At 44.8% G+C, this 24,527-nt stretch overlaps 2 protein-coding genes and 2 non-coding genes across 6 annotated transcripts in view; 3 read left to right on the forward strand and 1 right to left on the reverse strand.

Moving 5' to 3' along the window:
* Window positions 1–12,772, forward strand: part of c5 (complement component 5) — a 37,430-nt gene extending 24,658 nt beyond the window's left edge. The window contains exons 26-42 of the mRNA XM_044197442.1: window positions 1,992–2,151; window positions 2,264–2,368; window positions 2,631–2,802; window positions 3,206–3,330; window positions 4,070–4,150; window positions 4,336–4,488; window positions 4,579–4,641; window positions 4,742–4,832; window positions 5,138–5,177; window positions 5,805–5,907; window positions 6,418–6,492; window positions 6,976–7,081; window positions 9,859–9,942; window positions 10,142–10,231; window positions 10,603–10,695; window positions 12,178–12,316; window positions 12,417–12,772. Of these exons, the coding sequence (XP_044053377.1) occupies window positions 1,992–2,151; window positions 2,264–2,368; window positions 2,631–2,802; window positions 3,206–3,330; window positions 4,070–4,150; window positions 4,336–4,488; window positions 4,579–4,641; window positions 4,742–4,832; window positions 5,138–5,177; window positions 5,805–5,907; window positions 6,418–6,492; window positions 6,976–7,081; window positions 9,859–9,942; window positions 10,142–10,231; window positions 10,603–10,695; window positions 12,178–12,316; window positions 12,417–12,558 (1,822 nt within the window). The 3' untranslated portion in view covers window positions 12,559–12,772. The remainder of the gene's footprint in view (window positions 1–1,991; window positions 2,152–2,263; window positions 2,369–2,630; window positions 2,803–3,205; window positions 3,331–4,069; window positions 4,151–4,335; window positions 4,489–4,578; window positions 4,642–4,741; window positions 4,833–5,137; window positions 5,178–5,804; window positions 5,908–6,417; window positions 6,493–6,975; window positions 7,082–9,858; window positions 9,943–10,141; window positions 10,232–10,602; window positions 10,696–12,177; window positions 12,317–12,416) is intronic.
* Window positions 12,773–13,626: 854 nt separating this feature from the next.
* On the forward strand, window positions 13,627–24,456 carry cntrl (centriolin). Of its 3 annotated transcripts, XM_044197497.1 has the most exons (13): window positions 13,627–14,090; window positions 14,419–14,459; window positions 14,930–15,005; window positions 15,082–15,191; window positions 15,407–15,537; window positions 16,290–16,431; window positions 16,845–17,031; window positions 17,154–17,347; window positions 17,500–17,559; window positions 19,199–19,237; window positions 19,613–19,732; window positions 19,996–20,197; window positions 23,745–24,456. In XM_044197497.1, the coding sequence occupies exons 3-13, from the start codon at window positions 14,939–14,941 to the stop codon at window positions 23,837–23,839; spliced, it is 1,347 nt and encodes a 448-aa protein (XP_044053432.1). In that variant the 5' UTR covers window positions 13,627–14,090; window positions 14,419–14,459; window positions 14,930–14,938; the 3' UTR covers window positions 23,840–24,456. The 3 variants fall into 3 exon arrangements, with proteins under 3 accessions (XP_044053432.1, XP_044053435.1, XP_044053433.1); XM_044197500.1 differs by lacking the exons at window positions 14,419–14,459; window positions 17,500–17,559; window positions 19,199–19,237 and having other exon boundaries at window positions 13,630–14,090; window positions 19,613–19,726; XM_044197498.1 differs by lacking the exons at window positions 14,419–14,459; window positions 17,500–17,559; window positions 19,199–19,237 and having other exon boundaries at window positions 13,637–14,090.
* Window positions 23,225–23,297, forward strand: trnaa-agc. The gene has a single exon. It is a non-coding gene; the product is annotated as a tRNA-Ala (tRNA).
* Window positions 24,238–24,319, reverse strand: trnas-gcu. The gene has a single exon. It is a non-coding gene; the product is annotated as a tRNA-Ser (tRNA).
* Window positions 24,457–24,527: the final 71 nt, after the last annotated feature.

The following is a 24,527-nucleotide window of genomic DNA, read 5'->3' on the forward strand; positions in this document are numbered from 1 at the left end:
TTGCATGTCGATGCTTCTGCCTGCTCCACCTCTCATCAGGCCCGAGAAGAATTCAAAGGGGGAGAGATATGACAAGCAATGAGTACATAGAAATGTGGACTTTGGTGGGTTTTGGTTTTTGTGTAAAGAGTGTAAGATAGGTGGACATGACGAAGTGGCCAGAGTCTAAAGGACCTGATGACACTGTTGAAGTTTCAGATGGTGAAAGATAACAGGCGGGTGTACTCGATAGAGATGAACAGTATTCAAAGAGTTATATGTGCCCTTTTGTTGTTTATGTTCATTGATATTTCACGTACTTCACTGAATACGAAGACACTGAGGTTCAGCTTGTTTGTTTTTGGCAAACTGTCGTATGTTTTGTCTCGTTTTGTCGTCAGGATTGTGGGTCTTTGTTCTGCCGATGCAGGAAGTGTCGATGAAGTAGACTGTATCTGTTGAGGAATCTAAAATAATAAAAGCAGATCAAAGAAGAAGAGCAGTTTCGCCGACTGTGTCGCGGTTCTTCAACAGAACATCTGTCTTTACACACAGATGTGACTCATTAAAGCACCCGCATCAGTAATTCTTCACGTACATGTACGTTCATGTACCTCTAAACCATCATCAACTGCGATATCACAATCATCATTATTAATCGTCCGATCAGTGATTAAATCATAGGGCTCATATATCATATCATAAGATCATTAAGAGGGAAACCAGGGCTCCCATGTAAATAAAAATAACTTTAAAATGCAGCATGTATTGTAGACTGATAAAAATAACAATTCGATCAGTGAAACTGCCAAACAACCTCAGCAATGTTTCTCTATAACGTTACGTCTCTCATCTTATGTTTAGTCATCTCACCTGCAGATAGAAAACTGTGTGTTCGCTGATCTGAAGTCAGTGTGACGCGACACATTGTTCTTCTATAAATACCAGTTTCTGTGGGAGATGCAGGTTTTCGTTCATACGTCTGGCCGCTGCTGTGAATGGGAGCTGAACTGGAGAGGGATGTTAGGAAATCCTGTTGAAGATACATTTATAATATAGTTCAAACTTGCCCCAGTTCCACTGGCTGCTGCTCTTGTGCAGGGTTTACTTCTAATACTTTGGCGCCATCTGGTGGTCATATTAAGCACAACACTGTGGCAGACAGCAACACTGATACCTGTCTCTCTCTGTCTGTCTCTGTCTGTCTCTCTCTCTCTCTGTCTCCGTCTTCCCCTGTGTCTCTCTCTCTCTGTCTGTCTCTGTCTGTCTGTCTCTCTCTCTGTCTCCGTCTTCCCCTGTGTCTCTCTCTCTCTGTCTGTCTCTGTCTTTCTCTCTCTCTCTCTCTCTCTGTCTGTGTCTGTCTCCCCCTCTGTCTCCCCCTGTCTCTCTCTGTCTGTCTCTGTCTGTCTCCCCCTCTGTCTCCCCCTGTCTCTCTCTGTCTGTCTCTGTCTGTCTCCCCCTGTCTCCCCTGTCTCCCCCTGTCTCTCTCTCTGTCTCTCTCTCTCTCTGTCTCCGTCTTCCCCTGTGTCTCTCTCTCTCTGTCTGTCTCTGTCTCCCCCTGTCTCTCTCTCTGTTTGTGTCTGTCTCCCCTCCATCTCCCCTGTCTCTCTCTCTGTCTCCCCTGTCTCCCCCTGTCTCTCTCTCTGTCTCTGTCTCTCTCTGTCTCCGTCTCCCCCTGTCTCTCTCTCTGTCTGTCTCCCCCTGTGTCTCTCTCTGTCTGTCTCTGTCCCCCCTGTCTCCCCCTGTGTCTCTCTCTGTCTGTCTCTGTCTCCCCCTGTGTCCCCCTGTGTCTCTCTCTGTCTCTCTCTCTGTCTCTCTCTCTCTCTGTCTCCGTCTTCCCCTGTGTCTCTCTCTCTCTGTCTGTCTCTGTCTCCCCCTGTCTCTCTCTCTGTTTGTGTCTGTCTCCCCCTCCATCTCCCCTGTCTCTCTCTCTGTCTCCCCCTGTCTCTCTCTCTGTCTCTGTCTCTCTCTGTCTCCGTCTCCCCCTGTCTCTCTCTCTGTGTCTGTCTCAGGCTGACAGCTCTGGTGGTGAAGACCCTGTCTGCGATGGACCCGGTGGTCTCTGTGGACCATCAGGCTCTGTCAGACTCGGTGGCCTGGTTGATCCGCAACGCTCAGCAGCAGGACGGATCCTTCGCAGACAAATCCTCCTTCAGACCCAACAAAGTCATGGTCAGCAACACGCCTCCTCCTCCTCCTCTTCTTCTACGCCTTTATTTCGTGTTCTCCTCTCAGGGTTTCACTGCAGTTTGGGTAAAGTTTGATGTCTTGTGATTGGCTGCAGGCTGCGGGGACGGATCCAGTCGACCAATCAGTGTATCTCACGTCCTTCGTCCTGATCGCGTTACACAGAGCGACGAGCATCAAAGACCCAATCCTGCAGCTCCGAGTGAGTACACACCTCCTCCTCTTCCTCCTGTCGTCTCTTCACCCTCCTCTTCCTCGTTCTATCTTCACCCTCCTCTTCCTCCTTCTATCTTCACCCTCCTCTTCCTCCTGTCGTCTCTTCACCCTCCTCTTCCTCCTGTCATCTCTTCTCCCTCCTCTTCCTCTTTCTATCTTCACCCTCCTCTTCCTCTTTCTATCTTCACCCTCCTCTTCCTCCTGTCATCTCTTCACCCTCCTCTTCTTCTCGTCCTCTTCCCTCTCAGTTTCACGATGACAGCATGACGTCAGCAGCGAACTACATTTCCCAGCATGCCCTGGGTGTGAAGAGCGTGTATGTGCGTGCGGTGGCGACCTACGCTCTGACCCTCCACGACCCCAACAGCATGACGGCCTCTCAGCTGCTCGACACCCTGGAGACCGTGGCTCGGCAGAAAGGTGCGTTTGTTTTATCCGGAGAACATCTTCATCACTGTCGGTCATCGTGGTTCGATGTTTGCAGCAAATAAAGCAGCATTTCAAAGAAGAGCTCATGTTCGTGTGAGACAAGATGGATGAAATGGATTATATATTATAAATGATTATAAATATCTAATACTGGGTCAGACAACTGAGCTCGTTCTATTTATTTTCTACTTTCCTCTTTTTGGTTTTAGTGATTTACGTTCCAATATGTTTATTTATTTACGCACATTTCTGATATTGACATTAAACACATTTGTTCATGTAACTGTTTATATTCATTTATAAAACGTTTCCTTCTCTCTGCCTTCAAAAGTAGAAAATAAAGCAATGCGCTGTGTGTGTGTGTGTGTGTGTGTGTGTGTGTGTGCGCGTGCAGGTCACCCCGCTGTGCTCAGGTACTGGCAGGAGTCCAGCGTGACAGCTGATTGGCTGAAGCCCGACCAATCCAGCGGCCTGACGGTGGAGACGACGGCGTACGTCCTGCTGACTGTGCTGCTCAAGGTGCTGCCACTTCCTGTCGATTCTTTAATCCGTCTGTCTGCTGCTTCGTTCGGTCTTTACTGAGCATGAAAACCTGGTTCCCGCTGCCCTCCGGGGGTTTAACGCCCCACCTGGCTGCAGTGATGTAGAAGTGTACTCCAGGGTGTGTCAGTACGCCGTGACATCACCGTTGGGTTTAAAGGTTTCAGGCAACAGGTCTTACAGAGTCCAGCACAAGACACCTTTGAAGCTTAATAATTAACAAGCAGAAATTCCAGGAAGTTACTGCTCCCGGCCAAGAACCGGTGCAGCGCCGACCCCCCTCAAACGATGAGCTGTCGTATTTATATTTCACTTCTTGTGCAGATTAAACTGTGGTGGAAAGTACTTACTCAGGTATTGTACTTAAGTACAATTTTGAGGTGCATCACTTTAGTATTTCCATTTTCTGCCACTTCAACTCCACCGCACTTTAGAGGAAAATATTGCACTTTTTACAGCACTACATTTATTTGACAGCTTTAGTTAGTAGTTACTTTTCATTGCAAGACTTTAGACAAAAAAGCTCATAAAATACAACATAGTTTTAAAGATTAAACCAGTTGTTACCCACATTTTTGGTTTGTGGCCCTGTACAAAAAAACCCCAGGCTCCTCGTCCTGTTCTGGTCAGCACTGAAGGTGCAGTGGCTGCGTTCGGCCTGTGGGGGCAGTATCAGTCCCTGATGTTTGTAAATAAGACGTGTTGTTTCGTGTTAAAGGGGAGAATCTCATACGCCAACCCCATCCTGTCCTGGCTGACCCAGGATCAGCACTACGGAGAGGGTTTCTACTCTATACAGGTACACACAGACACACACACACACACACACACACACATATACACACACATACAGATGTTCATTTCCTCTGGTCTGTTGGGTGACCTTTGACCTCCAACCTGTCTCTGTCTCTCTGTCTCTGTCTCTCTCTGTCTGTCTGTCTCTCTGTCTCTCTCTCTGTCTCTCTCTGTCTGTCTGTCTCTCAGGACACGGTCTTGACTCTGGAGGCGGTGACAGAGTACAGCAGGGTCCTCCCTCGAGCCGTCCTCAGTCAGGACATCAACATCCGCTACAGGAAGAAGGGACCGCTGGGACGAGTCCAGCTCAGCCAGAGCCGACCTGTGGCCACGCCCATCCAGGTGAGAGGGAGCCAGGTGCAGGACAGTGAGACAGAGTCAGGAGACGGAGACATGTCCCTTCTAAACTACCTGTTTGTCTTCTCTCCAAAGGTGACGACGGATGATGACATCACTGTGTCCACAGGTTATGGGACGGGCGTGTCCAACGTGAAGGTGGGTGTGGTTTAATGAAGTGTCCCAGTGTTGGAATTGTCCCAGTTCACTTTGAACATTTCCCAGAATGCCCTTTAACGTCCCCTCGCTGTGTTTCCAGATGAAGACAGTTTACTATGAGACGACCGCGTCCACAGAGAAGTGTAACTTTGACGTCACTATAGAGGTGGCGGGCCCCGACACCTCCGACAGTAAGTATTCAATTCAACTTTATCGTCATTGTCCTGCCGTGCCAGAATAGGGAACCAAAACATAACTGTTGTATCGATTGTGATCGTTAAAGTTTACACTGTAAAAAATACTTTGGAGACGTCAAATCTCTGAAACGCTGTGAGGACGCTGTCAGTCGAGCTGCTGTAGGAGCTGATCTAAGGGCTTCCTCTGCAGCCTCCTCAAGAGTCCGAGACGTTGCTGCATGTTGTCTGTGTCTACCTGTCTGTCTACCTGTCTGTCTACCTGTCTTTGAACAGAGTCCATTTCTTCTCCTCCTCCTCAGATCCCAGTATGCATGCTCCTCACCTGGTCGCCTGTGCAAAGTAAGAAAACTGAAACCAGACTCATCATTAATCAAACTTCACGCTTTTACCTCAAATATTATTTAACTTAACACACTGACGCGGACGACATTATGTCACTGTAAATATTAAACCATTCATCATTTCACCTTGAGGCCCTTTCACACCTGCACTTTATCATGAAATGTCAATGTGATGGCAGTTTGTCTCATGTGTGAATAAACAAACAAGTCACTTTCACATAAAACTCCTGAACACGACTCCAGTCTGAGCCGAATGCGTCACATTAACATAAAGCCTGCAGCAGGTTACAGACAGATTAATGCGTCTTCTTCGCCCTGAGAGTTCATTAATACATTTATCGCCCATCATTTCCTGCGCATAAAGGAAAATAAAAACATTATTCTGTGGTTAGTAAACCACAAAATCATTCTTTCTAAATTCTTCTTATGTCAGATCAGTTTATAAAAAATATTTTTCATTCAAAAGGGAAAAAATTGACATTAATCATCTGACCATCAGTGTGATGAAGATTAGATTTAATTTCCATTAAACTTCCCAAATATTCTGTAGCTGATTTCCAGCAGGAGGTTGTAGATACTGTGTACATGAACTCTGTCTGTGTGTGTGTGTGTGTGTGTGTTACAGGTATAAACCTCCTCCTAACGAGGTGATCACAGAGTCCAGTCTGACGGTGATGAAGATCCAGCTGCCGACAGGTGTGGAGGCGTACCTGGAGGACCTGAGACAGGTGAACGTTTCTTAGTTCAGCCTGAGAATCAGAGCACTGATCTAATGCTGCGTCAGTATGAGGACAGACACTAACAGCGGAGATCTGAAGCTGTAATGTGTAAAAAGAGTTTCCTGTCTGAGGCGTGGAAGCGAAACCAGAACCAGACCGAAGGGCTGAGAGCATCAGCTGTGTGCGGAGCGATGAGGAGGCTGGAGCCTTCCTCACATGAAGCCAACAGAAGCGTCATGTTTCCATCATGTTTCCATCATGTTTCCATCGTCTGAGCTTTTAATGACGTCGTCTCGCTGCGTCCTCTTCTTCTGCGCTGCTTTAACGGCGGCTGGAGGATCAGCTCCACCAGCTGTGCACCTGTCGTGTTTTCTTTGGATGGTTTTCTGGAAAATTCTGTTAAAGTTTTCGCTGCATTTCGACGGAAACTTGACTAATGTTATTATGCTACTGTTCAACGGTTTAGTATATTTAAGTACAAAGTCTTTCCTCAGGTATAACCGAACTGTTCTTTTGCAGTTCAGAGACACGGAGGAGCCGCTCATCTCCCACTATGAACTCCAAGGGAACACTGTGGTCATTCAGATGGACGCTGTGAGTAACACAAACACCAGAAAGAACTAAAACACCAGACTGCCGAACCACTGGACCAGAATACCAGCAACCAAACGGACAGTCCCCTGATCTTTAACCTGTTCTGGCTTCGGTGAGCTGCTCGTTAGAGTTGCCAGCACACTCTCCTTGTTGGTGTGTTCAAGGACACTCCGACATCTGAGAGTTGACTGTCATCTTCCAAAAAAACAAATCATAGAAAAAATCAGAAAAACTAAACCCAGAAGACATAAAATAAGTAAATACGTGGACGTCATGCAAAGAGTAATGTGAATTTGTTCGATCTAAAAACTGATCGTATGTTTTGGAAAATCAAACAATACAAAGGTGATATAATTAAAAGCATTAATATAGTGTTTATGTGATTTGTGACATGTAAATCCAGTAGAATTATCCTTTATTAATGCAGTTTTTGGTTTGATTTGTCCCTTTTTGTGTTATGATAACTTCCTGTCTGGTTGCTAGGTTCCTTCAGACGTCTTCCTGTGCGTTGGTTTTCGGATCAGGACCAGGTTCACGGTGAGCGGGGCCGCCGAGTCCCTGCTTAGCGTCTATGAGCCTCAGGACAAAGGTGAGAGTCGGGACCTGCTGTGAATGCTGGGATTTGTAGTCTTTATCTGGTCTGTTTGTAGTTTTACAGTCAAACACTCAGCAGCTCGTCGGTGTGACTGAAAATAAAACCGAGGGAGGAACTGCGGATTAGTTTAACTCAGTCGGTCAATGGAAGCTCATTAACACCAGGAAAAGATAAAAACTGATGAAGAGTTAGGAATGATACGGTGTAGTCCCTCATTCGTCCAGGAGTGTTCTTTCGTAGAAAAGGTTTCAGTCGTAGTCATCTGGACGCTGTTTTCAGAATCAAGACATTTCGGCTCCCATCCGGAAGTCATTCTCAATTGTGAAAATGGTCTGAGAACTCAGAAATTTAAGCTACTCTGTGTTGCTTAAGCCCTGCCCTCAGGGAGGAGTCTACCTGAGTGTCTGTTTACCTGCCTAGTTTCACCTGAAACTGACCTAATTGTTTCCATGATGGCCCAGTAATCAGTAATCAGGCCTATTGTTCTCTGGCTGCACCTCCCTCATCACTGTTAAGTACCTGATTAGCATGTGATTGGCTTGACCACGGTGTTAATACACTGTGGTAAACTTTGGGCAGATTGAATCTCAGACCACCATTTCTGTTCAAAGAGGGGTTTTCTTTTTTTACAGAAATGGCTTCTTTGACGCCCCGTTCAAACCAACTCTTCTCTCTACTTAGAATCTCCACCTCGCTGTCTTCAAATATGTGTCCTTATGTATCTGGACTGTCTGAAAAACTACAAAGGATCTTTAGACAGCACGATGTTCCTGTTTTCTTTAAACCAGGCAACACTTTAAGACAGAAACTCGTTCACCCTAAGGACAAGATGCCCACACAGAAACAGAGCAATGTAGTTTACTCCATTCAGTGCAGTGAGGAAAACTGCAAAGAACGGTACACAGGTGAGACCAAACAGCCACTTCATAAAAGACTTTATCAGCACAGACGACACGCTAACTCAGGATTGCAGAGCGCTGTGCGTTTGCATCTAAAAGCTACAAACCGCACATTTGAAGACAGCGAGGTGGAGATTCTAAGTAGAGAGAAGAGTTGGTTTGAAAGAGGAGTCAAAGAAGCCATTTTTGTGAAAAAAGAAAACCCCTCTTTGAACAGAAATGGTGGTCTGAGATTCAACTTGCCCAAAGTTTACCACAGTGTATTAACACCGTGGTCAAGCCAATCATATGCTAATCAGGTACTTTACAGTGATGAGGGAGGTGCAGCCAGAAAACAATAGGCCTGATTACTGGGCCATCATGGAAACAATGAGGTCAGTTTCAGGTGAAACTAGCTAATCAACAGATACTCAGGTAGACTCCTCCCTGAGGGCGGGGCTTAAGCAACACAGAGTAGCTTAAATTTCTGAGTTCCCAGACCATTTTTTACAATTGAGAATGACTTCCGGATGGGAGCCGAAACGTCTTGATTCTGAAAACATTGTCCAGACGACTGCGACTGAAACCTTTTCTACGATAAGTTAGGAATGATTAAAATAAAAAGTATCAAAGCTATGAGATACAAAGTCAAAATTATTAAATACTAAGCATTTAATAATTTTGACTAATAATTATGAATAATTTAATTAATAATTTAAGAAAATACGAAGTCAATCAAGGCAATATTTACTGTACTTGTGAACCGACCCCCACACATTTGTAACTCTAACTTTAACAGAAAGACCATATAGTGTTATCATTAATGTATAATATAACATGGATCCATGGCTGCACTGTAGCCAAAAATAAATAGCATTGCAGTCAGCTTGTAAGCAGCAATCCAAACTGTTCAATAAAGATAAATAAAATACAGGAAAGGTTTATCTGTAGTAATGTATTTTTGCCACAAGGTGTCACTAGTGACTTAGATTAGAAATCCACAAAATCCACTCACTGTCATTCAATGGGGTGATATAGGATGAAAGAGTGCTCTGGTGTGTAAATAAGTGTACAGAATATTTCAGTCGGTTATGAAAATATTGTCATTGTGGATCTGTTTCATGAAACTCTTCTGTTGTGGTCTGAACATATATTACATATAATCAGTATTTATCAGTTCATTCATTAAACTTTGCTCCTTGTATTTGACAGTGACCATACATGACATGTACATTATAACTTCCCTGTTTGAGGTTATTTATTTTACACTCACGTTGTGTAAATCCCTCTCTTCCTTTTAATTATTTGATCTTACTGTCGCAGCACTTCTGAAGTCAAGATTCTAACTTTGTAAATCAAGATTATGATAATAAGTCAAAACTGTGACGTTCCAAGTTATAATTATTTGACTTTTAATTATTATTTGACTTAAGTCATCTTTTTAAGATGGATTTTGACTTCTCATGTCATAATTATGACCCAGTAAGTCAAACATTTTAATTATGAGATGATAAGTTACAGCTTTTATTTACAAAAATAAAAATGATGAGATAATAAATCAAGATTCGGACTTTCTAAGAGACCTACTGAATCAAAAGTGTGAAATAGCAAGTCACATTATTCGACTATCACACGAGTGTTTTTATTTTTGTCATTCCCAGCATTGCTGACATACAGTCAGATGAGATGTGTCGAGTACAGAGAGAGGCCCAGGAAGTGTTTAGCCTAGCTTAGCACAAACACTGGAAGCAGGGGGAAACTGTTAGCCCAGTCCACCTTCCCACAACTCAAAGTCTGTCAGATTAACATAAAATTAAATCCATCTGAAACATCCGACTAGGTCGGATTGTTCCTTTTAAATTTTGGCAAAATTATTCACATTTTCTCTTGCAGACAGTTACTGCACCAAACAGTTCTCCTACCAGGAGCAGAAGCTGCAGCGCCTCTGTGTGGGCGAACAGTGTCAGTGTATGACAGGTAAGGTCTTCCTCTGCCTTTTGATTGGCTGAGATCAGCTGTCACTCACATCGCTGCAGCCTCCCTTCATCAGCAGCTGCTGGCTGATGTCACGTGGCGTCACATGTCGTGTGCTTTTTCTGTTGTATCCGTCATACGTTGAATATATTGTAAAAGTTGAAACTAGAAATGATATGTTGTTGTTGTTGTTGTCGTTCAGCTGCCTGCGCTGCCTACAGAGGAAACATCGATTTGACTCTGACAGCAGCCAAACGGACCGATGAGACCTGCAAGCCTCACATCAAATACGGTGAGAATGAGATTTAGTATCAGTGAGAGTTCACAGGTAAATTTAACCCACCTGGACAACAACAATGCAGTCACACCGAAACATTTTACAGCCTGACACTCAGAGCCTCAGCAGTGCTGCCGAGCAGACCTGCAGGGTTATCTAAAGGGAATCTGTGTGCCCATTGTATTTATATAGCACGTTTTATATGTCTGAGTAAGTCAAAGAAACAAACTGACACCTTACAGAAAGACAGAAGGCTCGGAGTTTTGTTTGGAAATATGCAGAAGTGCATTTTTGGCGTTTAGGAACCCATGTAAGACATCACACATACAGACACTAAATAACAACATTCCCCTTCACTGGTTTCTGCTCTGTTTGTCTCCCTGCAGCCTATAAGGTGACGGTGAAGTCTGCAGCAGCAGAAGGAGACTTTATGACCTACACAGCCACCGTAGTTGAAGTTCTGAAGAACACAGATAAAGGTGAAATAACTCACTCGGGTTTGAAACTGAATCATCCTGTCAGTGTGACGCTTTCATGTCGCGCGATGAGTGACGAGAACCAAGACGAACACTTCAGTTTCTCACGCACGTGCCTCACTGATCGGACACCCGGACGTCACGCAAGCAAAGGAGCTCAAGAAACAAGTTATTTAGCAAAAGTAGAATAAAAAACGACCCGTCGGCCTGGTCGTGAGTTTAACTCCTACGTACGCGCAGGCTACGTTACCGTACGTTACTGACAGGAGCAATTACTGACGACGTCGTAAAGCTGCGACTGCGGTGGCCTGCAGTCACTCATCACAACAGCATGTGACAGCTTTGATTTTGGGATGTATTATGTTGTGTGGTATTACACGATGTAATGTCCGTACGGCGGCCCAGTGAGCTCAACGCACTGCAGCTGATGACGAAACCCTCCTCACCGCTCTGACAACACGTTCTACAGAAACATCACAACAATACAGAACAGCAGGTTTTCACGAGACACTAAAAGCCGCGCTTACGTGGTTTGATTCGATCTCAGCTGATCGGTAACAGTAAATGTCAGATATGTTTGAGATCGTTTAAAAACTGTAAAATGTTCCAAACACTACAGATCTGGATCCTTAGCAAAAATGTTTGTTGATGATAAAAATGAGCATCAAATGATCATTATTGGGTTTTTTAAAACTCTCAGATATTGATATTGGTCCGTCTGCAAGTTACCCGGTTACTGTTTTTAATGCGTCTTGTTACTTCATGTCACATGACCTACTGTTACCTTAATGCACGTCATCACGTCCTGTTACCTCGTGTTTATAATGATAATAATAATAATAAAACTTTATTTATAGAGCACTTATCAAAACAAAGTACAAAGTGCTTCACAACAAGAGAAATAAAACACCACAGTGAATGATGAAATAAAAAGCAATAAAATAAACAGTTCAGGTAAAATCAGGATCTGCTTTCTGATAAAAATGTGTTTTGAGACGAGACTCAAACGAAGACTCTGACTCAGACAGCCTGATGTCTTCGGGCAGGTTGTTCCAGAGCCTCGGGGTCCTGATGGCCAAAGCTCTGTCCCCCTTAGTTTCCATCCTGGACTCAGGAGCAGACAGAAGGTGAAGGTTCATAAGGGACTACAAGGTCTAAGATACAGTCTGGAGCCATGAAGAGCCTTAAAAGTCATCAACAAGATCTTAAAGTCGACCCTGAAACCAACAGGGAGCCGATGTAAAGAGGCTGAACCAGGTGTGATGTGGTCGCACCTCTGGGTCCTGGTTTACAGCCGAGCAGCTGAGTCCTGCACAGTCTGCAGGCGTTTCACAGTTTTTAGATTAAGACGAGTGAACAGGCTGTTACAGTGATCGAGGCGTGAGGAGATAAAAGCACGAACAACAGTTTCTGCATCACTAAGATTTAGAATAGATCGTAAATAACGAGTTACGTTTCACCGTTACATCACCTTGTCTCTTGTAGAGTTTGAAGCGGTGAGTTCAGGTACAGAGGTGGACCTGGTAAAAAAGGTCACCTGCAGTGCTGTCGATATCCAGAACAACAAACAGTACCTGGTGATGGGAGCCAGCGGGTCAGAGGTCAAGCTCGGCCATGGCTTCAGGTGAGTGTCTCTGTTACCTGTAGTTCTTCTTCTTCTTCCAGTATGCCGTGACTCTGACCTGCTGCGTTTCTGTCGTGCTGCTCTGCGTTTTGTCTCGCAGGTATCGTCTTCCTCTGGACTCGGAGGCGCTGGTGGAGCTGTGGCCGACAGAATGTAGTTCTCCTGAGTGTTCGGACTACGTTTCCCATCTGGAGGACTTCGCTCTGGACCTGCAGTTAGCCAGCTGCCCTGACTCATCTTAACTCAGCAGACCAGATTTTCACTCCACGCTTTCATTTAATACTGAGGAGGAGTTTAAAAAGAGCTGTGAAGATGAAGACGAGCTTTCTCTGCCCAGAAAGGGTTATCAGTTCGGGAAATGCCGTTGCACAGTTTAAATGTAAATGGATTTTATTTCTCCTTTTCCAAATCGTGCCATCTTTTCATAATCTGCCAATAAAGGTAAAATAAATTCTCTGTGTGTAGCTGATACGTCACACTGACACTGACACACCTGCTTCTGTTTAGTTTCCACAAGTTTCTCACAAATAGTCTGTCTGCCACACACATATATACTCAATGAGGTAATATTGGTATTTCCATTTTAAGCTGCTTTCTACTTCTACTCCACTATATTTACGTAGTAAAATATTGTACTTTTTACTGCACTGCGTTTATCTGACGATGAGCAAACTGGCTTCACTTCAACTAGCTACAACATTAAAATACTACAATGCCTACATGGTAGTGCATCGGTAATAATAACCCAACAATAGGCATAATATATATATATATATATATATATATATATATATATATATATATATATATATATATATATATATAAGTAAAGTAAGTAAACTAAGAAGTTCATCACTAAGTCCTTGTGCAATTAAAGATAAAAGCAAAGGCCCCTTTACACTCTGAACGATGAAAACTTTTGCTTTGGATACTTTAAGTACATTTTGACGGTGATCTTTAACTTAAGTAGTTAATTCTGAGTGCAGGAAATTACTTGTAATATAGTATTTTTTTACCTTGTGGTATTACTACTTTTACTTAAGTATTAAGTATTAAGAGTACTTCTTCTACCTGTGAGTGCACTTCGCTTTGAGATAACTCACAGTTACGATAAACACATCACATAACAGCAGCATGATGAACTGAACTGAGTCGAAAAGGTGCGTTTCTGTGATTGAGTTGTGACGTCACATAATAAACGCCGCATACCTACGCTCATGCTGCCTTTAAGCACTGTCGGAAACATTACAACTGTGTCTGAAAAACTCGACACTTTGCAGGTGCAGTTAAAAACAATGACGGGATGGTTAGCTATCTGTTCGTCGCGTGATCAATGCGGTGTATAAGTTCTTTACTCGATTATTTATAAGAACCAGCAGGCATCTCGTAGGTATCGCAAGCACAGGATTTGAAACGGTGAAAGGGGAAGAAAACGAGTTTATGAGGAGACCGTGAAGGCAACATCCACCTGCCGCTCGAGCTCCCGGTAAACGGATTTCTTCTGGAAACGGCGGATCATTCCTGTTTCGCCGAGCTGAGAAACAAACTCATGTCGTGCTGACAAGTTAAACAAATGTTGTTGTTGGTTTTTCCCGAAGTCAAGTTTCCCGCGACACAGCTGGCGCTACTTAACCCGCTTTGTGTCAGCGGGTTCCCGTTAACCAGGGAACCCAGGATTAACTAACCCAACCGGGCTAACGGCAGCGGAGGTGAAGTTACCGGTAACCGTCAGCTTGTCTCGCTCGTCGGGTTCATCGCTTTTCCAGACTGACAGGTGTGTTACCTGAAGGAGCTGTTAGCTAACTGAGGTTAAAGTCACCGCGTTGCAGCTTTGGCGTTTCTATGGTGACCAGATACTGACACGCTAACCAGGCTAAAGCTAACTATCTGATAACTTTACCAACTAGTTAACGCTAAGTTAACAGCGAGGTCAGTCTGTGTGAGTGTAACAGCCCATTCGGCCCAATACGACTGTTTGCTGCTTATTTGTTTTAATTACTGACGTTAACTTAAGCCGGTTAACACCGTAAAGACTAGTTTATTTTGCTAACTACTAACTAGCGGCTAACCGCAGCTAACTTTTTCTTCTTCGACGGTTTCAGTCTTCTTGACAAGTATAGAGGCCCGAGTTGTTCAGATTTAAGTAAGTAATAAGGCATAATTAACTAAATAATCATATGAATAAATACAAAATATATAATAACTTGCGGAATAATACATTATTATGAGCTTCTTTTTACAGCAACAAAAGCTCCTGTTGATGTTTTATTTGTTTGTATTTCAGCGGGTTGTGTTTCAAGATGTCCGTCCTCCAAACTCAGATTCCTGTCCATCTTTTCCCAATTTAAGTTCATAATTTTCATCACAGTCAGTTGTGCCAGCTGTGATTGGCTGTCCACACATTCACATTATATACATTATATGTATATATGTCTTATTTATTTAAATAATACTGCAGCTCTCCATAGACAAGATCGCAGTGGGATTAAATTGTGGTTAGTTATCGCAAAGATCACTGGTTAGGGTTAAGGTAAGGTTACAGCATAACACCCGTCTTCCCACCGGTCACCCTTCTCGCCACCTGTCTCCCTCTTGTCCCTCCTCTGTCCTCAGCCTGTCCCGATGTCTGGTCCAGAGGAGGAGCAGAGGGCGTCAGGAGAAGGTGCAGACCCCCAAGAGAACAGAGGAGGTAGAGGAGGACACCTGCACACAAAGCTTTAATACCGCACTACACGCCTTAATCGCTACTCCTCCTCTCCTCTCAGGTATCAGGTATATAACAGAGAAGCTGTTGTTGAAGCTGACTGGTTGTCAGTCTCTGGCTCTGGTCCGTTCTCTGAATCTGTCGTCCTCAACTGGAGACAAACATATCAAGGTGAGAACAAACTGATACTGCAAGTAGCACAGCGGATACACCTGTTACTACTGCTATTACTGCTGCTTCTGCTAGTGGTGACATTATTAATACTGCTGCCACAGGGTCCGCTGAGACCTGCTACCGCTGCTACTGCTAGTACCACCGCCGTTACTAGTGCTATTATTACTTCTGGTGGAGCTGGGCGTTTATCAGTTTTTTGGTGTGCGTTTCAGTTCATAGAGAACCTTCATGGCTGTCAGCGTCTGCAGGTTTTAAACTTGAACCACAACGGGATCCAGAGGATGGAGAGACTGAACGCGCTGACACAGCTGAGAGAGCTGCAGCTGGCCCACAACAACATCCAGTGAGACTCACTCACACTCACTTTACAGTATACTGCATTACGGGCTTCACCTCCTCAAAAGTGTAACTAACGAACAACTGAGAAAATATCATTAACCTTCAGGAACAAAGAGCAGAGGCACTATTTCACGCAGCATTATATTTGGCGTGGCTATTTGTTTAGCCCGTCAAACAAAACTTCATGAGACCAGATGCGTCAGGATCTGAGTGGCACACCGCCTCGACAAAACAGTCTCGTGGTGGAAACCCTCCGCAGATCTAACAAACGCATCTCCACTGCAAACTGTCTGCTTTCTGCAGCGGCCGCTCTTAATCACAGCGAATAAAAGAAGATAAACAGCATTCCTGCAGCTATTAATGACGGCAGGACCGTAGTCTCCTACGATACGGCCCGCAGTACACCATGAAGCAGAAACGTACACCCAGCTTCAACTGTCAAGGTCACCCTCAGAGTGACGCAAGATTTTACCTCAACGATCGGATGGATTGTCATGACACTTGGTTCAGACGTTCGTGGTCTTCAGAGAGGGTGAATGTGGCGATCCTGACGTTTTCTCTCGTGGAACCAAAATGTCCCCTTGCCCAACTCTTCAGTTCATGCCAGGATACGTCTAAAACTAGGGGCTGAAAAGCCGTGAGCAGCAGTCTTGTTTGTGTTAGTCATGAAATTACAGAAAGAAGCCCCCCCCCGTCAGGTAAATGTGTAATGTGTAACTTGCTGCCGTTTATGTGTGTGTATGTGTTTGTTTGTAGGAGGATTGAGGGACTGGAGCTCATGTCCAGTCTGCAGCATCTGAACTTGTCCTTCAACAGGATCGACCACGTCCCCGTGTGGCTGGGGAAGAAACTGCACTCACTGCGCACGCTCCACCTGCAACACAACCTCATCGCATCCGTGAGTGCAGGCTGTGTGTGCGTTTAGCGTTTTGTAAAAACTCAGAAGGCTTTTTGTTTCCTGACACTGTGACGCGCTGCACTGATGATTTACCGTGAAGTGAGCGTATGATGTGAGCGATCAATCACCTGCTGAGCTGAATTAGACAGATCCTGACGCCTCTCATCTGGTTATCGCTGTAGTTACTAGGTGACGGTTTGAACAGTCATCCCACTCAATAAATGTGCCCATATCTGTGCGATGTAGCCCCGCTGCTCGCTTAATAAGACTAATATTATATTTCGTAAAACTGTAATCATTTCTTCTGATGTTGGTAATTTTGCTTGATAAATGACTTAAACGATTGATTGATGATCAGAAAACAGGGTTTCAGTTATCGCTGTATCCCTGTGTGTGCGCGCGTGTGCTTGCAGCTGTACGAGGTGTCCAGACTGCGTTCTCTGAGTAGCCTATCAGAGCTTTCCGTGTCAGGAAACCCCGCCTCCTCACTGCAGCACTCCCGCCTCTTCCTGCTCTACCACATCAGGACTCTGGACAGGCTGGATGACCTGCCAATCACCCAGGAGGAGAGAGGACACGCCCACCAACGCTTCAACGCCGGTACATCATTTCATATCATACAAACACGCAAGAACACTTAAATCTCTGACGTAACAGTGGGACGGTAGTTTGATTTTACAGACACAAACGCTGTTGTTTTTATTGTTGTTGTTTGCAACCAGAGGAGCTGGAGCGTCTGCAGCAGGAGGTGGACGGCAGCCAATCACAGCTGAGCAGGCTGCGGAGGGAGCAGCTGGCCGCAGTGACCCGACTCCACCAGCAGGAGGAGACAAACCGAACACTGACGGCTCAGACAGAAACACAACGACACGCACACACACTGCTGGAGCAAGAGCTGCACATCAAGAGTCAGCTGGTAGGACACACACACACACACACACTGTATATATAACTTGGCTTTGATCCAGTAGTGGGACAGATTGACCTCCTGAGGGAGAAGGTGTTTGACCTTTGACCTCTAAAGTCCTCCTGTCTGCCTCTCTTCTTCTTCTCTGTCGTTTCCTGCAGCTGTTCTACAGAGCTGTTCTGTTTTCTTCTTCTCCTTCCGTCGTTTCCTCTCTGCTGAAGGTAGAGGCACAAACACTGCTCACTGTGGAAACATCGCAGGGAGGGACACTCCCATCGATCAGGCACTGATATTTATCACAAGTGGCTAATTGATGACGTTTAAATGTACCAGACTGAAAAGACAAAATAATTAGTTTATGTTCCTGCCTGCCTCTGGGTGGCGCTGTTGATCTTAATCTTTGTGCTGATACAGTCTACTGAACACTGAGGTTCTGTGTTAGTGTGTACATTTTCTAAAGTAAAAGCAGCACTGAGCTAGAGGCAAGTGATTTGGATAAAATCCAAGTTTATGTAATTTTCTATTGCAATATCGACATATATATTGTAACATGATACATTTTCTGAAAATTTAACTGAGAGACCATTTACGAATATATCAACCAGATAAGTGTTTTTGGTAGGGCTGGACGATATTTGGTAAAAACATCATATTGCGATATGATTCACGAGTAGTCAGAATGATCATTTCTGCATCACAATTTTCATTTTCACTGAAAAAAACTATTAAAATCATGATGATGTGACATGCAGCACTACAGGACTTCATTATAATGCTGTTTTGTCACACATTTTACTATTATCATAAAGTTGCAGCTTCTGCGATTTGGATATTGCACTTGGCAATGTTGTGATTTCAATAATATGTGGATTAATTGTGCAGCCCTGGTTTTTAGTCAGTCCAGCAATTAAATGCCTGACATTCAAGACACATTGATGCAAAAATCCTATAACTCCAGTGTGACCATAAATCAGTCATATAAGTGATTTGCTAAATTGCCCAGAATGGTCGAATCCAACCAGAGATATTAAAGGGAGAGATACCTTTTGAATAAACAGTATGACAAGATCTCCGAATATAGACAAATGTATATTGTATCATGGTTTATATAATCACCCGACCCCAGTGTGAGCCAAAGGGATGGGGAACTTTAACTTTAAAACTTCAGTTTGTCTCCTCGATACAGTAGTTGTTCTTGTTAAAGACAGAAGTCTGTGCAGCAGAGGTGGAGATATCCTGACTTACTGTCTCCAAAACTGTAAAAAAAAACAACAACACTGCAATCCTACAACTATGTTTTTTTTTTTTTTTATTTTTTAATAAATTTCCCTCTCTAGCAGGCCATAGCCTATATTTTAGAAATACTGAGTTCAGGAGTCCACCCTGCCCCACTGCAAACCCAACCATATAAGAAAGGTTTCATTAAACACTAGAATATATATATATATATGTGTGTATATGTAACTGTTTAGTTATACTTTCTGTAAATTTTATCTCCTGACATGAAGGTCTAAAATGTTGTTTCAAAGAATTCTACCCACTGCCAGAACTAAACTTTTGGAGCAGTAATACCAAATCCCTTCGTTTTATTTTAACTTTTTTGCCTAAAACCTGTCACATTTAAATATGTCGACTCTGAAGAATATCAGAATCAGACCTTAGAAAACCCAAGATGTGTAATTGTAGAAGCTCCTCCTCAGGTTGTTAAAAAAGCAGCATCTTTTCCAGTTTAGTGTCCACGGTGAGACTTGTGAAGTGTGTTATCACAGTAATAAAAACTGTACTTGTGTGAACTCTCGCTGCCACTGCGGCTTCTTGTTCTTCTCTCCATCACCTGGCTCTTTCGCTCTGTACATCTAGCCCCGCCCTCCCGTTTCTTTGCTGGGCGTGGTCTATCAGGTACTCTGACATCACATTAACATTAAATCTCCCATGATCCCTAGCTCCCTCAGACCCTCAGACTCCTGCTGTGTGATCCCAGGTAGCTTTACACTGAGAGTGTGTCAGCCATCTTTAGTGTGTTTTGTCCTGCAGTGTTCAGCATGTCTGCTATAACTTTATCAACTGTGATAACATGCTCACTATTGAAGTGAATAATGCTTCCAGATATTGAATATGATCTTTATTTGAAACAGACATAACAGAACTGCATTTCTACTATAATTTAGCATCAGTTTGTGGTTGCTGTGTTTTTTGTAATGTTTCTGCCATTACTACAAACTCAAGACTTCCTGTGACTGCTTCACAGTAAATGCCTTTTCTGTGTGTCTTCAGTTGGAGAGGACAACAGCTGAGTTGACCAGAGCCTTTCACAGACTGTATGAACTGGAGCAGGAGTTGACTTTCTACAAGATAGATGCCAAACTCAGCCCTCTGCACCTCTGCAGCGTACAGGCAACAATAACACACACACACACACTTCAGACTGAATGAAAAAACAGCTTTAGTGTCTGTGTGGTCCAATACTGGATTTTTGAAACAGATACAGATTTCGATATCTGAGTGAAAAAGTCAGATAACAATATATTGGATGATGTTTATTTTTCATATAAATGTAAAAAACATTTTTATGATACAAGGATATTCAGGCTGAATACAAAGGCCAAACATCTTAATTAGACTCATGTCAAAGTGTTTACACTAGTCTGTCTCATCAGGAAGTCGACACTGTGGCTGAGAGCCCGTACTTCGGAAAGGCTCGAGACATCAGGAACACCATCACCTCCACTCCCCAACCTCAAACCTCCTGCTCCTCCTCCTCCTCCTCCTCCCTGCAGACCCAGGAGGGTTCAGACGTTCACACTGACATGGAGTCGTCACGCCCCCTGCTGGAAGACTGCAGAACAGAGCAGCGTAAAGGTAAGGACAGAGAGATTTATGCTTTAATGATTCCTTTGGTCATCAATGGTGAGAGAAAATATTTCTGCAGAACAGCAGAAATGTAAGTTGATTTGCCAAACACCTTGGAAAAAGGTTAAAAGATTTTACCTCAGGTGAGGTGGCTTTCTACAATAAACTGTTAACTGAACCACCATTCACAGGGGAATTGGCGGGACTCAAATGGTAGAGCTCTCGCTTAGCATTCTCCAGGAAACTTTTGTGTGTGAAAACTGCAGTATCTCTAGAGTAGGGCTGCACCTAACGATTATTTCTTCGATTAATCGATTAACGACTAATTTATCGATTATTCTAAAGATTATTTTTTTATTACTTGATTAATATGACAATTAATTTACCCAAAATAAATATCAAAAACGTTTTTCATTAATATTTCAATATTTTCTTCAATCATTTTCTCTTAAAAACAAACAAATGTAACAAGAAACAAAGTATGTACTGCAGGGCATTATATATATAACTTCGTCCTTCACCCTCAGCGGGTGGTCTCATCCTTCGAGCTCGGGTCCTCTACCAGAGGCCTGGGAGCTTGAGGGTTCTGCGCAGTATCTTTGCTGTTCCCAGTACTGCACTCTTCTGGACCGAGATGTCTGGTGTTCTTCCAGGGATCTGCTGTAGCCACTCCTCCAGTTTGGGGGTCACTGCCCCGAGTGCTCCGATGACCACGGGTACCACTGTTGCCTTCACCTTCCAGGCCTTCTCCAGCTCTTCTCTGAGCCCTTGGTACTTCTCTAATTTCTCATGTTCCTTTTTCCTGATGTTGCCATCACTTGGTATCGCCACGTCAACCACAACGGCTTTCCTCTGCTGTTTGTCAACCACCACGATGTCAGGCTGGTTCGCCATTACCATTCTGTCAGTCTGGATCTGGCTCGGTCCCACAGGATCTTGGCTCGGTCATTCTCTACCACCTTTGGAGGTGTTTCCCACTTTGACCTCGGGGTTTCCAGTCCATACTCAGTGCAGATGTTCCTGTACACTATGCCAGCTACTTGGTTATGGCGCTCCATGTATGCTTTTCCTGCCAGCATCTTACACCCTGCAGTTATGTGCTGGATTGTCTCAGGGGCCTCTTTGCACAGCCTACACCTTGGGTCTTGTCTGGTGTGGTAGATCTGGGCCTCTATTGCTCTGGTGCTCAGGGCCTGCTCCTGTGCAGCCATGATGAGTGCCTCTGTGCTGTCCTTCAATCCAGCCCATTCTAGCCATTGGTAGGACTTCTTGATATCGGCCACTTCAGTTATGTTCCGGTGGTACATCCCGTGTAGGGGTTTGTCCTCCCATGATGGTCCTTCCTCCAGCACGTCTTCCTCTGTTCCCCATTGCCTGAGACATTCCCTGAGCACGTCATCTGTTGGGGCCTTATCTTGGATGTACTTGTGGATCTTGGATGTTTCATCCTGGATAGTGGCTCTCACACTCACTAGTCCACGGCCGCCTTCCTTACGGCTAGCGTACAATCTCAGGGTGCTGGATTTGGGATGGAACCCTCCATGCATGGTGAGGAGCTTTCGCGTCTTAACGTCTGTGGTCTGTATCTCTTCCTTTGGCCACCTTATTATTCCCGCAGGGTATCTGATCACTGGCAGGGCGTAGCTGTTTATTGCCCGGGCCTTGTTTTTGCCATTGAGCGGACTTCTTAGGACTTGCCTTACTCGTTGGAGGTATTTGGCCGTTGCCGTCTTCCTTGTTGCCTCTTCGAGGTTGCCATTTGCCTGTGGTATTCCAAGGTACTTGTAACCGTCCTCAATGTCTGCTATTGTTCCTTCTGGGAGTGAGACCCCTTCTGTGTGGACTACCTTCCCTCTCTTTGTCACCATTCGACTGCACTTCTCAAGCCCGAATGACATCCAAATGTCAGAGCTGTAGATCCTGGTGGTGTGGATCAGTGAGTCGATGTCCCGCTCGCTCTTAGCGTATAGCTTGATGTCATCCATGTAGAGGAGGTGACTGATGGTGGCCCCGTTCCTGAGTCGGTATCCATAGCCATAGTCTTGTTGATTATTTGGCTGAGGGGGTTCAGTCCTATGCAGAACAGCAGTGGGGACAGAGCGTCTCCTTGGTATATGCCACATTTGATGGATACTTGTGCAAGTGGCTTGCCATTGGCCTCAAGGGTGGTTTTCCACAGCCTCATCGAGTTCGCAGTGAAGTCTCTTAGAGTCCTGTTGATGTTGTACATCTTTAAGCATTCAGTGATCCATGTGTGCGGCATTGAGTCATATGCTTTCTTGTAATCAATCCAGGCAGTGCACAGGTTGGTGTGTCGGGCTCTGCAGTCTTGGGTGACTGTTCTGTCAACCAGGAGTTGGTGTTTGGCTCCTCTGGTTCCTCTACCAATGCCCTTCTGCGCTTTGCTCATGTATTGATCCATGTGTCCACTTATCTTCGCCGCGATGATGCCTGACATGAGCTTCCATGTTGTGGAGAGACAGGTTATTGGCCGATAGTTGGATGGGACTGTACCCTTTGCGGGATCCTTCAGGATCAGGATTGTGCGCCTTCCTTCGGTAAGCCATTCAGGGTGCGTCCCATCTCTTAGCAGCTGGTTCATTTGTGCTGCTAGGCGCTCATGGAGTGCAGTGAGCTTCTTTAGCCAGTAGGTGTGGATCCTGTCAGGGCCCGGTGCTGTCCAGTTCTTCATACCTGAGACTCTTTCTTGGATGTCTGCCGCTGTGATGGTGACTGGATTCTGTTCAGGGAGGTTGCTGTGGTCATCTCTCAGAGCCACCAGCCACTGTGCATCGCTGTTGTGTGATGCCTCCTTTCCCATATACTTTTCCAGTACTGTTCCGTTTCCAGCCTTGGTGGGTATGCTCTGCTGTTATTACCCTGCCATTGCCACCTCGTCTGTTGTCGCCTGCGGTTTACGGTAAACGTCCGATCCAGGTCACTTTGCAGGGTGTTTTGCGTAGGCCTGGAAAGTCTGGAAAGGCATGGCGTGGAGGCGGGGGGACTGGGCGCGTTAAGCACTTGTCTTTCTTCACAGGGGAATTAGCTCAAATGGTAGAGCGCTCGCTTAGCATGCGAGAGGTAGCGGGATCGACGCCCGCATTCTCCAGTAGACTTTAGTTTCGTTTGTGTTCAGAGTAAAAGACGAATGAGTTCAAGACCACAGTGAGACTTCTTCCGCCAGCTGAAGGGAGATCTTCATGGGGACAACCAGTGGGTGCTTCTTCATAGTCTTGTCTTGTGTCTTTTCCTGGAGAATTCCCACATCACCTCCCAGGATTTTTACATAGACCCCTTATGAAAGCCTGGACGGTAATGAATTCCTCTTCCTTCATTTCAGTGAGACTTAAATTTCAATGAAAGAGTATCCCCTCGGGGATCAATAAAGTATTTCTGATTCTGATTGACGCAGTGATGCTTTAGGTTTTGTTAGATGCAGTTTTAGATGTAGTGAACGAAAGTGGCCATCTTTGCATTGTTCCTCTTTAAAGGTTTTACGACATGATCATGATCATGATCTCTGTGTTCTTCACACATTATCTCCTCTCATCAACAGAACAGAGGAAAGTCTTGTGGAGAATTCAGACATCAATCCCACTACCTCTGGCATGCCAAGTGAGCACTCTACCATTTGAACTAACTCCCCTGTGAGTTCCCATTGTAAACTGACCTTATTGTTCCAAACAGGGTTAGAGGGCTCTCTTGCGCCACGCTTCGCGTTTTTGTTTTTTTGTTGTTGCTTGAGCAGCCAGGCGAATCTCTCTGGTGAGTTTAATGCTGATTACTATGCCGATAAATAGGGTAACTTGCTAGTTAGCTGTTGGACTGTGAGAGAGCTAGGCTCATCAGGCCCATCAGCTGTTTTGGCATTATTGAAGCGGCTGCGCATCTCTGTGTGATCGCACCTCAAGGCATTTGTTTTTTCTCAGTGCATGTGGCAGTGTTTCAGCGAGGATGAGAACATTTCTGTGGGAGAAACTGACCTTGTCGTAATGGATCACATTATATTGTTGACATGTAAAGATGGCAGACTAAACTAAACTCTCCTGCGACGAGGATGGGATTCGAACCCACGCGTGCAGAGCACAATGGATTAGCAGTCCATCGCCTTAACCACTCGGCCACCTCGTCTGTTGTCGCCTGCGGTTTACGGTAAACGTCCGATCCAGGTCACTTTGCAGGGTGTTTTGCGTAGGCCTGGAAAGTCTGGAAAGGCATGGCGTGGAGGCGGGGGGACTGGGCGCGTTAAGCACTTGTCTTTCTTCACAGGGGAATTAGCTCAAATGGTAGAGCGCTCGCTTAGCATGCGAGAGGTAGCGGGATCGACGCCCGCATTCTC

The sequence above is a fragment of the Siniperca chuatsi genome, linkage group LG5 (genome assembly GCF_020085105.1).
Source record: "Siniperca chuatsi isolate FFG_IHB_CAS linkage group LG5, ASM2008510v1, whole genome shotgun sequence".
Classification (NCBI taxonomy): domain Eukaryota; kingdom Metazoa; phylum Chordata; class Actinopteri; order Centrarchiformes; family Sinipercidae; genus Siniperca; species Siniperca chuatsi.

What these genes read in the sequence shown, in the direction of transcription:
- cntrl (XM_044197497.1), top strand. Translation starts at nt 14,939, where the DNA reads ATGTCTGGTCCAGAGGAGGAGCAGAGGGCGTCAGGAGAAGGTGCAGAC. An exon ending in CTGGAGACAAACATATCAAG is followed by an intron (nt 15,192 to 15,406) that starts GTGAGAACAAAC and finishes TGTGCGTTTCAG; the next exon opens with TTCATAGAGAACCTTCATGG. An exon ending in AACACAACCTCATCGCATCC is followed by an intron (nt 16,432 to 16,844) that starts GTGAGTGCAGGC and finishes GTGTGCTTGCAG; the next exon opens with CTGTACGAGGTGTCCAGACT.